This window comes from Ambystoma mexicanum, chromosome 8 (assembly GCF_040938575.1).
Source record: "Ambystoma mexicanum isolate Mex_15411 chromosome 8, UKY_AmexF1_1, whole genome shotgun sequence".
Taxonomy (NCBI): Eukaryota; Metazoa; Chordata; class Amphibia; order Caudata; family Ambystomatidae; genus Ambystoma; species Ambystoma mexicanum.
Window position 1 is genome coordinate 1,236,328,100 of NC_090929.1, and position 13,958 is coordinate 1,236,342,057.

The 13,958-nt window shown below is 43.8% G+C and overlaps 1 protein-coding gene across 6 annotated transcripts in view; it reads right to left on the reverse strand.

Annotated features, from left to right (window-relative positions):
- PLCE1 (phospholipase C epsilon 1) overlaps nt 1–13,958 on the reverse strand; it is a 3,624,599-nt gene that overhangs the window by 1,475,723 nt on the left and 2,134,918 nt on the right. For all 6 annotated transcript variants that reach the window (XM_069611343.1, XM_069611341.1, XM_069611340.1 and 3 more), the window contains one exon: nt 7,944–8,106. In XM_069611343.1, coding sequence (XP_069467444.1) covers nt 7,944–8,106 — 163 coding nt within the window. The remainder of the gene's footprint in view (nt 1–7,943; nt 8,107–13,958) is intronic.

Genomic DNA, 13,958 nt, shown 5'->3' on the forward strand with positions numbered 1-13,958 from the left:
AGCCACTCACCACTGAACTGCGAATCACCGGACCGCTCCTTGTACCTGAGAAACTCCGCGGCTGGTTTCTTCCCTGGCAGTGCAACGGACTCCTGTCTTCCTCCACGACGAGATCCTCTCTTCCCCCGGACGAAGCACCGACTTGCACCCGCTGCCAGGAACAACAGCCCCCGCTGGAGCGTTCTCACCACTTTAATGTACCGTGTCCGCTAGGCCTCCCTTTCTAAAGATTGCTACAAGGTAATAATAACCCCTTAACCTTCTGGACTGGGCTGGCCGCCTTGACCCTCTAACTGGTCCCTTTCTTTGGTCCGACTCCTTTTTGAACCTTAACAAGACTTTTGTGCACTGCAACCGTGTGACCTTGGACACATTTCGTTTGGATCCTCTGAAAGTGGATCCGGCCTCTTCACTTCACGGTTTTACTTTGCCTTCCTCTCTTGTTATGTTCTGATAAAAGTGTTGGGATCTGTTTCAACTTGTTCTCTGCTTTTCTCTCCCTTTTTAAAACAAATTATTAGAGTGCCATCTACGTTAACCGCTCACCGCTGTCTGAAAATAAGTGGGGCTTTACTTAAGACGTGTCTAATATTCTTTTAAGGGAGTGTATATCTTTTAGTGACAATGTTTTTTAATTGCTTACTATTAGTGCCTGTGTGTTTTTCTAGATGCGGTTTTAAATAAATAATTATATCTCTTTTACACCAAGCCCTGGTCAGTGTTTACTTGTTCTACTGTGTTCTCTTGACCTATTGTGAATACTCTGTATACTGCCTAACTCTTCTTGAGGGAAGTCTGACTGCTCAGCCACAGCTACCAAGCGAATCTGTGTGGTACAGACTGCTACCAGGTGGGTTTACTGCCAAACACCTGTAGTCCTAAATCTTTTGCCGTGGTCCCAGAGGGAACTGCACAGGTTTCTGCCTAACACTATACATGCTACCCAGCGCACAGATCAGGGTTAATGGTAAATTCACACTGGTCATCCTGCTTGAGAGAGGTACAAGACACAGGTGTCCGCTGTCACCCCTGTTTGCTTTAGAGATAGAGCCATTGGTGGAGACAATCAGAGACAGGCACATACACAGAGGGATACAATTGTACAGACACAGGGCGGTGGTCTCCTTATATGCGGATGATATGGTGATATACATTAGTAATCCGCAAATTAATCTACGGCCGATTATGAAGAATGTCATGGAATTTGGGGATTTCTTCGGTTTGAAAATCAATGATGCAAAGTCAGTGCTTTTCCCACTTATGGACTGTACAGAGCCATTTCCTGATGATTTTGGATTCCAGTGGCATATGAGTTATACCCGATATCGGGGGATAGATATTGCACGATCCCCTGAGGTTTTGTATCAGCGAAACGATGAGAATGTTTTAGAACACACCCGAACAGTGCAGAGAAGATGAATGTCTCCGCCACTTAATTTATATGGAAGAATATCACAAGTGAAAATGGTCCTGCTTCCCTGATTTCTCTCTATGTGTTTTTAAATGTACCTATTGCAGTATCGAAGTCTCATTTTTGTGAAGTGCAGCCTGATGTCTCGCGGTTTATCTGGGTGGGCAAACAGGCGCGTATATCATGGAAGACACTAGTGGTGCTGTTGGATAGAGGGGGCTTAGCACTAGCAGAGTTTGCAATGTACTATGAGGTAGCTCAAGTGGGATTTTTGGCATATCGTTTGAGGAAGGGGCAGAAAGGAGACATGTGGAATTGGAAAAGGCGCTTGCGGCGCCATCATTGTTAGGGATGGTAATACTGACTGCCCCTGGGAGGTCATCTAAAGTGACAAATATGGTAGATTTATGTTGTAGAACGTGAGTTCGCATTGAGGGAAAGGGTAGGGGTGAGGTCCTTTACTCCCACAACCTCCCGGTCACTCACATCCCAGGGATACCCCTGACCAGTGAGCCCAGCTATGTGCACTGCATGGCACGGTTGGGTATTACATGTTTTTGCAACCTTTTCCCGGATGGGGAGTTTATAACTGGATGGGCTACGGAACAAGGGGGTCATTTCACCTTTGAAGTTATTTATGTACTTCAGGCTAAGAGACTCTCTGAAGAGCCTATTTTCTACCTTTCCGGGGGAACCAGAGATAGCCAGTACGCTGGACGGAATAAAAGAGAGGGGGGACACCAGTACAATTTTGTCTAACCTATATGGTAAAATGCAGGAAGCTAAGCTGCGGTGGGCGGAATCATCCCGGCCGCCCTGGGAGATCTCTCTGGGTGGGGATGTGTTTGAGGAAATGTGGAGATACTGCTTTGAGCAGACCAGAAAAATTGACATTAAAAGGAATTAACTTAAACCTCCTATTAAATACATTCATCAATTCTACTATACCCCAGCAAAATTACATAAACTGTTTCCTAATGCTACAGATGAATGTGTCTGATGTGCCAGGCAGATTCTCTGCACATAGCATGGGGATGGCCTTCAATACTTCATAATTGGGAGGGGGTCTTTGAACCATTAAGTGATATTACGGGAGAAAGAGTGGCACCAGACCCAAGAGTGGCATTACTGGGATATACCAAGCAGATCCCTGAGCGGGTGTGGAAGCTAGCTGGGCTATGCGAGGAACTCATGGTATCAAAAGGAGAGTAACAAATATGAAATGCAAGTTGAACAGCTTTATTTATAACTTTGCAAGGGGTTGGAGACTTCCTAACTGCCCTAAATCTAACGTGGGAGTAAAGTCGACCATAAAGTAAAACAGTCCTAGTCAGTAAAGTCAAAACAAAAGGTTACAAACCTAATGCCTGCCCTAATTCTAATACAAAAAGGTGCAAGGGAAATGTACACAAAATGAAAAGGATAGTGTTCTCAACAAAAAGATCAGGATGGCAAGGGGTTTGATGGAATGATGAATCCCTTCCCCACGATTTCACCTTGGGACACTGGGATTCGAGGGCATAGGGACTTAGGCAGCACAGATTTTCCCAGTGAGGCACACTCTGTTTTACTGGGGTGAGTCAACAGAATGTTCAGGCTTCTTTCATAATCAAATGTTAGTTTGGAATTTGCAAAAACAAAGGTTGCTAATATTTTCCAAAAATAGACTTCTTTGTCTTGAAACAAAAACCTTAATAGTCTCATTCTTTCATAAAGGTTTCAGGGATACTGTTCGCCAAGCTTTCTCGGTCGAAGTCTTTCGTGACGGCATAGGTTTGGCTTCTGACTATGCCTGACCACTTTAACAACAGTTACCTTCACTGTCTCCCAATGCTTTCTGATACTTGTAGTTGCATGATTATGGGCTTCTCTCCGTCAGGCTTGAGCCACTCATAATATTGCTGGTTTCCCTTAGTCTGGCTCAGACCTCTTATCTTTCACATCAGCCTCCCGCATTCGGGCTCAGGCCTTCAATACCTTTTCCACAGTTCACTCAAGCCTCCCTCAGTCGGGCTCAGGCTTGAATTCCGTTTCTCCAGCTCACATAAGCTCCCTTCGATCAAGCGCAAGCTTCAATCCACGTTATTTTCTATTTCAAACAATCCCTTTTGCCTCGGGACTTTGAATAGTCAGGCATGTTACTACAGAGACTTTCGACTGTGCTGTATCCAACAGCAGGACCACTCTGTGTACATTGTATTACACCGTCTCTATAAAGCATTGATCTTTCTTTACTAACGGTTAACGTATTAAGCTCAACCTTGTGTTGATACAGTCACTTTCAAGCAAAAAACAACCAGGCCTGTGCTCTTCTCTTTTGCTAACTCACCGGCTGTGTTTTTATATTGTTTGCGTGTCCAAGTTCAAGTTTCCTTTACTCATAGCTTTATCCAACCTCCCCAATTCAATCATTCACCAGAGGGAAGCAGGCTTCTCATCAAGGTTCCCCAGAAGGACGACTTCCAGTTTCGGGTTAACAGCTGCTTGTTGCAAAAGTGGTTCTTTTGCCCAGCTTTCTTGAGACTTCTTCAGAGCGTGTAAAGTCCTCTGGCTTTCTGCCCTCCAATCTCGCACTCGCAGCAGCTCCTGAAGTCTGGTCCCTTCTCGCTCCCAGCGTCGCTCAGAGTGTACCGGTGTGCTCCGCCTTTTATCCCAGGTGGGGAAGTTAACAGGTTTCAGGTGCAGATTATTGGAAATGGAGGCCTGACCATGCTTGGCCTCATTACCGGGACATAGCCATTAAAAAGAGTCGGAGGTAATCTTCAGGACTCTGTTGATGATCTTCCTCAGCCCAGTAGTACTGATAGAGTAGGAAGGATGAGGATCATGGGAGTTGTAGTGTTCTACAACGTAGGTAGGGATAGGAGTGGGGAAGGTGTTGGGGAAAGGGGGATACCATATCTCGCTAGAGGGTGTTCCACCCCTACTCCCCCAGGACGCCTTATCCAGGTGATCCTCCCTCGCTTGTCGACCCCCAGGGTCGGGATCCAAAAGCGAATGCCCTCCCCTGGCCACCTGAGCAACGGATGCCCGGGGTTTAGGTAGTGAAACACTCCCAAGTTTTCACAGCTATTATTGTTCTTGGGCAAACTGAGGTGGCAATGGTGTGGGGCAAAGCACAGAATCCTACACTGACACAGTGGAAACAAGATATTCTTTATTGTAAAGAAATGGAACTGGAATATGGGAGAATGGTCCACCTCTGTGCAAAACCGACAGATATCTGGGGTCCCTATAAACAATATCTCATCCAACAGGCCCGGGAAGGTGAGTACCACTCTGAGGAGGAGGTACCCAAAAAACATATTAACAGTGGTTGATAAGGGGTTGGGTGCAATTTGTTATGTAGGAGAGAGTAATTACCCACTGAGGCAAACGCAACTGTGCATATTGTATAGCCAGGAAATAACAACATGATGATGAACAAGTTCAATGTGTGAGGCAGGCATGGAATCACAAGTAAGGACACAGACACAAAGATACACATTTGAACATCTTTATTATGTTTGACTGGGTTTGGAGACTTCCTAGCTGGCCCTAATTCTATAATGGGAGTAGTCTCGACCAACAAAGTAAAATAAAATGGTCCATGTCAGTCATTCAAACCTCAGTCAAACAAAGGAAAAAGTCTGTGGCAGAAACCTATACTCAGGTTTCACAATAACTAAGTGTGGGAAAATATATGAAAATAAAATAGTGTATCAAAAGAATGTAAGAATGGCAATGGAAGTGGCTCATCACTCCCTTCTCCAAGTTCGGCTCAATGGGGTTCTTACAAAGTTCCTTCAAGGTGGGTAGTATACACAGTTCAAAGATTTCCATAAATCTGTTAGGCTTCCCTCGCCTATTTCAATGTCAGTTCTATATGCATTACAGTTCTCGTCAATGGATTCTTATGGGCTTCCCTCACCCTGTTTCACACTTGTCAAACAAACCGATATTCACAAAGTTCCTTCTGAGTTACTTTCACAGGCGGCCTTTGCCTGTCTTCAAACACTTAATCTTTGCTGAAACACTTTCCAGCTAAACAGCTCTGCTTCATGGAGCTGTGGAAAAACTCCCTTTCCCAACCTTTGTACTTCTCTTCACAATTTTCACCTAGCAGTGACCTTTGAAACAGTATAGTATAATCACCCCCATGTGTGACCACTGCGACAGCAGGGTCCTTCTTATTATCACCTGCAGAGACCTTTGCAAACGCACAGTATTTTCACCCCTATGCATGTCCACTCTAACAATAGGGTTGGTTTCTTAATATTCGTGCCTCTCACACCTCATTACGCAGTATGGGCCCTCGGCCACTCTGTTCCTTATTTCACAAAAGCATATAGTTCGCTAGGATGGGCCCACGGCCAATCTGTTCCATTTTCACATTAGCCTTTTGGGATCTCTGCACGTTCTCTTTCCCTCATGCCCTTCCGTTCATTGGCTTTCAAATTTTACTTTTCATTATTCACTGTTCTGTTAACTTTCAAGAAGTGTTTCACAACATGCCTTCTCACACGGCATTGCTCCATTACTTTGTTTCTCCTTGGCTCCCTCGCCGGCTTCATACATTCAAACTTTCAATTCAATGTCTTTATCCTTGAACGCGTAGCCTTGCGTGTAACACTAGCTTTCCACAATCACGCGTATCACGCACAGGGATCCCCTTTCTCTGAATTCACCGGCTGTGATTGCTTTTGCGCGTCCTTCTGCTTTCAACTCGTTCAAGGTCAGTGTCTTTCCCACCTGCCCCTCAGACACTCCCGGGCAGCCTCGCGGCCCAGGGGAGAAAACTAGCAGTTTGCTGGTGCATGGAGGTCAAGAAGTAGCCGGTTCCTCGGCTCCCTTCTCTGAACTCTCAGGCTTCTTGGAGACAAGGCTCTCTCGCCATGCTTTCTCCTGCAACCTGTCAGCGTCTTGGTGTCCCATTCTCCCAGCTCTCTCTCAGCTGCGCCTCCGTTTCGCCATCCAGCTTGACTTTTTTCTAGGCCCCTGTCTCACTCTCGCTCTCTGTGTCTTTCTGTGCTCCACCTCTTATAGTTTGAAAAACTGTCCATGAGTTTCAGCTGTGTGTGATTGTGACTGAGTGCCTGACCCTGTCTGACCTTATTAGTGAGACAAGGCCAGTACATGTTACTAGTGGTAGTCTTCCTCTACCTTGTCTCAGTAGTTGGGCTGATAAGGAAAAGAGGGGAGTTATGGGAGTTGCAGTATCCCATAAACGTAGAGGGAAAATAACTGTCAGGAAATGGGGGATACCATGTCTTACCTTCCGGTGTCTCCTCCCGACTCCCCGCGGACCCCCTTCCCAGGTGATCCTCCCTCGCGTGTCTACCCCCATGGTCAGGATCCAATAGCGATGGCCCTTCCCTGGCCACCTGAATAAGGGATCCCCGGGGACTGAGTCATGAAACACCTCCAGGTTTTTCACAAATGTATGATGACAACGGAGACCATGATCATAATCTGGTATAGCGATGAGGTTGGAGTGGGGTGATTTGCTGTACCACTCGCCCTAATGTTGTTATTGATACTATCTAATGAAAACAATAAAAAGAGTTTATTAAAAAATAAAAGAATTACCAATTTGTATAATATTACGAAAGAAGAATCAGTTCACAATCGTGCTGGATTAAAAGGAAGATACATGTTCCAAGAATAAATAACTCTTATATAATAGGTGAACCACAAGTTTCACTTCACTGGGTTCTATTTATAACTGTTTGTAAAGGAAATACAGGCGATTTGAGGCTCAATTGAGACTTCATATGATCCGGACACTGAGAAAATACCATTTGGGACGGTATAGCTGTGGAAGAAGTAAAAATCCTTGAAATATATTTCCGATGTCAGTGGTAATTCAAGTATTAACTTGATGCCACACAATACACATTCAAGTATGCCCACATGCCAGTACAAGCAGGATCTTCAATAAGTAAATTAATGATTTTCAAAAAGGCACAACTTTTGAAAACAAGTTAATTGATTTAAAGACAGGTCTGTGGTCAGTTGGGTAGTTGTGATGACAAATAATCAAAGTTTCTCAGTAGTATACATTTAAGCAAAGCAGGTTAAAGAGAATCATCTTGTTTTCATAGATTAGAAACAGTAAACATACAATCGCTCATAATAAACAAAGAACAATAAACAACGTCACTCATATACTCTCTATTTAGGACTCTTGACGGTCTCTCCCTTCATAACTGCATTTTAAAATTCTTGCCCTAGAACATATTACTACCAGAGATAAATCAGCATGACTGTTGTTACCTTTCCTAATATTTTCTGCCGTTTTGTTATGTTCTGCTGCTATTCAACAATGTTACCAGTGGTATTGTCATAGTCGAACAAATGGCTGAGCTCTGTGGATGGGCCACATAACTTCATATTCGTATATACAGCATGCTCTTTAGCGATAATGTACTGAAATAATTGGGGTATTATTATTATGCTTTCAAGAGTTTGAAATTTGCGACAAATAACTCTGTTCAATAACTTAAAATGCATGTTAACGGTTTGTAAAAAAAAACAAAGGAATCAGCCCTACTTGGATAGGTTCCTGCTGGAGACAGGCAGAACAGGAGAGGATGCTGGCCGGATTGGTGTATGCATTCCAGTTGCAGAGTTTGAAGACCCAGTAGTACCCATGGAATGAGCCCTTCGAGATGGGAGAGTATAGAAAGTGGGTGCACTGCTGACAATATTTGGATCTGAAGGTAAATATACAAAAAAGAACAAGATTCAAACTATTGCATCATACGTTAAGCGAAACAGTGTGGACATACATATAAAAAGGATACATAAGTGTGTGTATGTATAGGTATGTATTTATACCATGAAACATGTCCTAACATATTTAAACAAAGCAGGAAATGTTAACAGAGTTCTTTAAGATGTTTGAATACCTAGTTCTAGAAATGGGTGCCACAAACATAGCAATTCGTTCCAATTTCAGCAGAACACATTATACATTATGGTGGAGTTGGTGGGAAGGTTTAAAAAAACAGACAGTTATGAGCCACTAAAGACTGTTATATATATATATCATAGGATGAGCACATTTTGGGTGGCTTGTAACTTGTTCCCCCCCGAACGAATCCTCACCAACCTTTGCAAAAAAAGTATATGGCCCCCTGTGAGAAATCTTAAGGTGTCTCACCCGCTAGCCCCCAGGGATCTGTCATCCAGGTGGCCAGGACACGGCCATCGCTTTTGGATCCAGTTCCTGTGGGTGGACCAGTGCAGGAGGATCACCTGGATGAGGGGTCTTTGGGGAGTATAAGTGTGACACCGGAGGGTGAGACGCGGTATCCCCTTCCTTATGACACCTTTTCCCCAACCTACCAGGTAGGATACCTGGGAACTCAACCCTCCTTTCCCGACACAAACACTTTCTCACGGACAGCCCACCGTAAACGACAACAGACTAACAACAGAGCCGTATATCTGGCATGTCCCAACACCACGGTCAGGCCAGGTCAGGCAATTATGGATCATTACACATACCTGACTTCCATCACACTTCCCCACATGGATTAAAGGCGGAGCACGCAAGCACACTCTGAGCGAGGAAAAACACACGAGGAGACAGCAGTTCCGAGATGGCAGTTCAATACAAGGAGAAAGAGACCAGAGAGGGTCACAAGGAGGAAAGTACCCTGGAACTCTTAAGACTGTTACTTTCGTGAACCTTGGAACTTAAGAAACCGAAGACTAGGAACGAAGGCTGATCAAACCTGTGCAGTGTGTCAGAGGTACTAGGGGCTCTGCTGCGTCGATAACAAAGGCAGGGAGGAGAGATTGCTGCCACGGTACTGTCCTTGGCACCTACAAGAAAGCAGTGTCAGAAAAGACAGCAGAGCCGGTCAGTCGGAAAGACTCATACCGAACCAGCTTGTGTTTTAAACCAAGGTTGCAAGCGGCAACTTTGTAAAAAGAGAACAGCGTGTGAGGCCTTGGCGATGAGCGACGCAAATGTAATTTGAAATCAACAAGAGTAATTGGATTTTGGGAGGCAAAGTCAAGATACCATATTCAGAGTGGTCCGGTGCCACGTTGGCGCTCATTCGAAAGTTTCTGTTTGGTATCCAGCTGATGCAGAGTGAATTAAAAGGTAGATTGAGATAGAAATGGTCATGCAGCGGGTGAAGCTAAATCCTGTGCATATTTGAAAGTCTTTGATCATTTAAAGTACATTGCCATTGGTCCGAGACCGGCTGAGGGAGACTAATTGAGCGGGATCTGAGCCCGACAAAAGGGATCCAACCTGGAACTTCTGAGTTAAACTTTTGCTTTGAAAGCATCTGAGCCCGGCTGAGGGGGACCCAGGTTGAACACCCGAAGTGAGTACATGTGAAATACTGAAGGGGAAGAACGTTTATTGTTTTGTGCAGCAGGCCCTCTGACTCAAGAGACTTGCAAGAAGTAAAGAGTTGCTCAAGTGACCCACCTTACCCGGTGCTGAAAATGTGGGGAAGGAAGGCCAATGGCCTGAGCATCCTGACATTATTTTGTGAACAATTCTTTCTTTTCATGAACATTACCCTACATTATTTGTAAATTAGTGGTAAGGATTGGCAATAGTTTTATTTTTTTAGTATAGGCCCTTTATATTTGGCAAGACTCCACTAGGATTGCGTTATTATTATTTGCTGGTCGTAGGTTGTTCCCATCTGTAAATTTCGATTTAGATAGGCGTTTATCAACCCTTTGTGAAAGTTCAATAAACACCCTTGTGGTCACTTGTGTCTTTCTTACTATTGCCAGCATGCGTTCCTTACACACCTCAGAATGATTTTGCGAAGCTTGGGGTGGTTTTGTTCGGGGGGGGAGGTGGCAAAGTTATAGGACGGTCCCAAAATGTGTGGAAACCCTTATAGATGGAATGGAAAAAAATGTGTTCGTGCCTACAGCCCAAACCGTTGAATGGATTTTCACCAAATTCACGCCAGGAGCAGCGGCTTGGACCCGGAAGTGGGCTTTTCTAAATTTTGTGTAAATCCGTCCAGTCGTTTTTTTTAAATGGCCAAAATGTAGGTAAAGAAATAAGTGATATCTGGGTCTGGTCCAGGCTCTGCAGACACCTCTGGACCAATCAGAGAGTGGTGTGATGTTCGCGGACATCATACACTCTTGCTGATTGGTTAAAAAAAATGTGAGGCACATCAAAACTTTTGAAATGGTCGCCATATTGGATTCGCGAACAGTGCCCGTAATCCACGGACATCATAGTAAAAACCTATTAAAAAACAAAACATTGCACTTGTCAAACAAAATAAACTATCTCTGGGAGGTGAGAGGTAATGAGGATAGTATGGGATATAGCGATAAAAGCCAAAAATCTGGCATTTTTTTCTCCTATGTCTGCGAACATCTCAGATGTCCGGGGCTTCCATGCATATTTCTGCATAATATAGTCAGTGAAAAGCAGTTTTTAGGGGATGGCTTATAACTTTGGCACCACTCAATGAAACTGCATGAAATTTTGCAATATCATTTTAGACCCGACCCTGAATGGTTCGCATAGATTGCTGCTGTTTTGCCAAGAGGGGGTATAATTAGAGGGGGGTCTGAAAATATTTAAAAGGCTTATAAATGTTGTGCTGTTTCACGAGTCTGCACAAAAATTTGAAGAAAGATTTTAGACCCAGATTTGAATGTTTCTGCAATTTGGTGGGATGTTGTCAATAGGGGGCAAAATTAGAGGAGGGTTTGAACATTTTTAGATGGTTTATAACTTTGTTGGTGTTTGCCGAATCTGCAGAAAAGTTAGCAGAAAGATTATCGATTATAGACCCAACCATGAAAGTTCGTGCAAAATCTGAATGGATTTTGTCAAGAAATGGCTACGTTATTTGACTATTTTTTGTACGTGCGTTTTGACACTTTAAAAATAAATTAAGCATGGAAGGATTTTCAGCAAACCTGTGCAAGGAGCATTGGCAAGGACCCGAAAGCATGGTTCCGCAAATGTGTCTGTTTTATTTTTTGAAAAGTGTTATAACGTAGGTACAAAAAATAGTGATATACCTTTGGTGATAGAGGTATAGCCTATGGCCATGAACATTGGCCAGATTGTCCAGGTCATGGTGGAAGGCAATCTAGGCCGTGATACCTCCGGGCCTGGGCATATAACAAATGTAATAAATAAATAAATCTGACTAGTGGCCCTGACCACGAGGGACCGGCTATGTGGTAACGTTTCTAGAAATCCAGATAGGTTTGAATGGGAAAAACATTTCTGCTCGTGGCTACAGCCTGAAGTGCTGCATGGAATTGCAGCAAATATGCGCAAGGAGCATCAGCAAGAATTTCAAAGCATGGTTTTGCAAATATGTCCTGTGTTTTATTTTTTGAAAGTGTCAAAATGTAAGTACACAACACAGTGATATAACTTTGGCGAATGGGCAATGGGCCTGGCCCTCAGCAACGAGAAATATGTACTCTGATTTGCTTAGTGGGACATGCAGCATGAACGAAGCCCTAGGTTTGAATGGGAAAAAATATTCTGCTTGCGGCTACAGTCTGAAGTGCTGGACTGGATTGCAACAACGCAACGGGCATCAGCAAGGACCTGAAAGCATGTTTTTGCAAATCTGTCTTGTGTTTTATTTTTCCAACGTGTCAGAATGTAAGTACACTAACTAGTGATATACATTTGGTGTCTGGGTACTGGGCCTAGCCCCTGGCAAACACAAATGTGTACACTGCTTTGCTTATTGGGGAATCCAGAATGCCTGAAGCCCATGCCCCATGGATTTTGGAGACTGGCCATGGCTGCAAGCCATGAGCACTGGTCATTGGTCACATTATTAGGGTATAGTGGACACTGAGCTAGGATGCAGGGTAGGTGCAGTGAACAATAGGGGTGGTTTGGTGGGGCTGGGGTCATGGTCGAGCCTTATGCCGTAGGCAATTCGATAACGATTTGCATCCCCAGCATGCACTGCTGATAACGACACATATAAGTTGGCGTTGCAAAAAATATGTTTGTTAAAGGAGGTTTATAGTTCATTCATAAATGTGAAAGGAGGAATTATTAAAAACGTATATACAGTGATGCAACATCATGATACCTTTTCACTTATAATAAAAACCTATTAAATTGACAGAAAATACTTTGTTAGAGGGATGTTACTGTTAGGATGCACCCCACTCATGGGACTCCTCTGCTCCACAATTAGCCAGTGGCCTACCACCTTTGCATCCCTTGGCACTTCCCTCTTGGGCTCCCATGAGCACTTGCCCATCCATACAGCCCCTAGTATTTATGCACTTCTCTCACTGGACAATGCATATGTGCATTTATAAGAACAATGTGTACACTATTTTGTATAAGTAAGGAAAATGCAGATGCAAAAGATTTGAAGACCATTGTTAAGTGGCAGTTGGTGTATGGAAGTTTAATATGTTGATGGGATTATATGCAGAGGTTTTGCAAGTGATTGGTGGATGGATGTGTGACTGTTCGAAAGCAAGCAATGAGGGAGTGTTATAAAAGTAAAAAGAGTAAAAGGGCTGTCCTGTGCGATGGTGTGCACGTGCCATCTGGGTGTGTTAATGATGCATGGCCTGGAAAGGGGACTGCGGAGAGCGCAGATAGTCATGAAGGTCCATGGATTATGGTCCTTATTGTATGCTAGAGAAAAGTATTTGGAACAGAAAATTGTTTCTGTCCTTTTATCTTTTTCTCGAGTATACAATTGTCCATTATTTCCATTAGCATAATACAAAATGCTAATGGGAATGTTGGAGAATCTTATTGAGTCCAACTACTTTACCTAGAAATGTAAAGTAGATGGAGTCTATAACAATATCCCGGTCCGATAGCACAGTGAGTAGAGCGCTCGCTTTGACATCTGTGCAGAGCCTGCTGACGCAGGTTTGAATCACGGCTGGGCCAAACTCAGCCTTTCATCCTTCTGAGGTCGATAAATGAGCACCACACACCATGGGTAATAATAAGCAGCACTCAGATACCTGAGGGTTTGTAGGGCTATATAAAAGCTAAAATTATTAATTATTATTAATATTATGTTTTTAGTTCTATTTTTTAACTGGGAAAGGTGGTTCTTAAAGGAACCTTTTTTTGGTGTTTTTTTATTTAGAATTTTTGTTGGTTCTTTTGTTTGTTTTTTGCAGAAGAGGCCAGGAGGTAAGGTGGGGAAGTGAAATGAGGGAAAGGGCACCAACCACAGATAACGAAGGGCAGGTGCATTGGGCAAGCTGTTGGCTGTGCGTTAAATGTAAGGTAGGAGGCAGTGTTTCTCATGCTCCTTGATTACAACCTCAAAAGCAATACGGAACTGCTCCCCCTTGCAGAGTGGTGTGTTTCAGTATATACAGAGAACTGTTGTCTTGGAAAGATATGGATCAACAGCCTCTTTTATAGCTTGCAAGGTAGCTGGTGGGATCTTCTGCCCCACAGGATTGGCCTGTGCGGTGGAAGTATTGGCTGAGGAAGATGAGGTAGAGGTAGACAGCCTACTACTTCCTGAGAAAGGAACAGCCTTTCTGAGAGCATACCAGTGGTTGGATTTGGTGTGGCGTCACATGGAGGTGG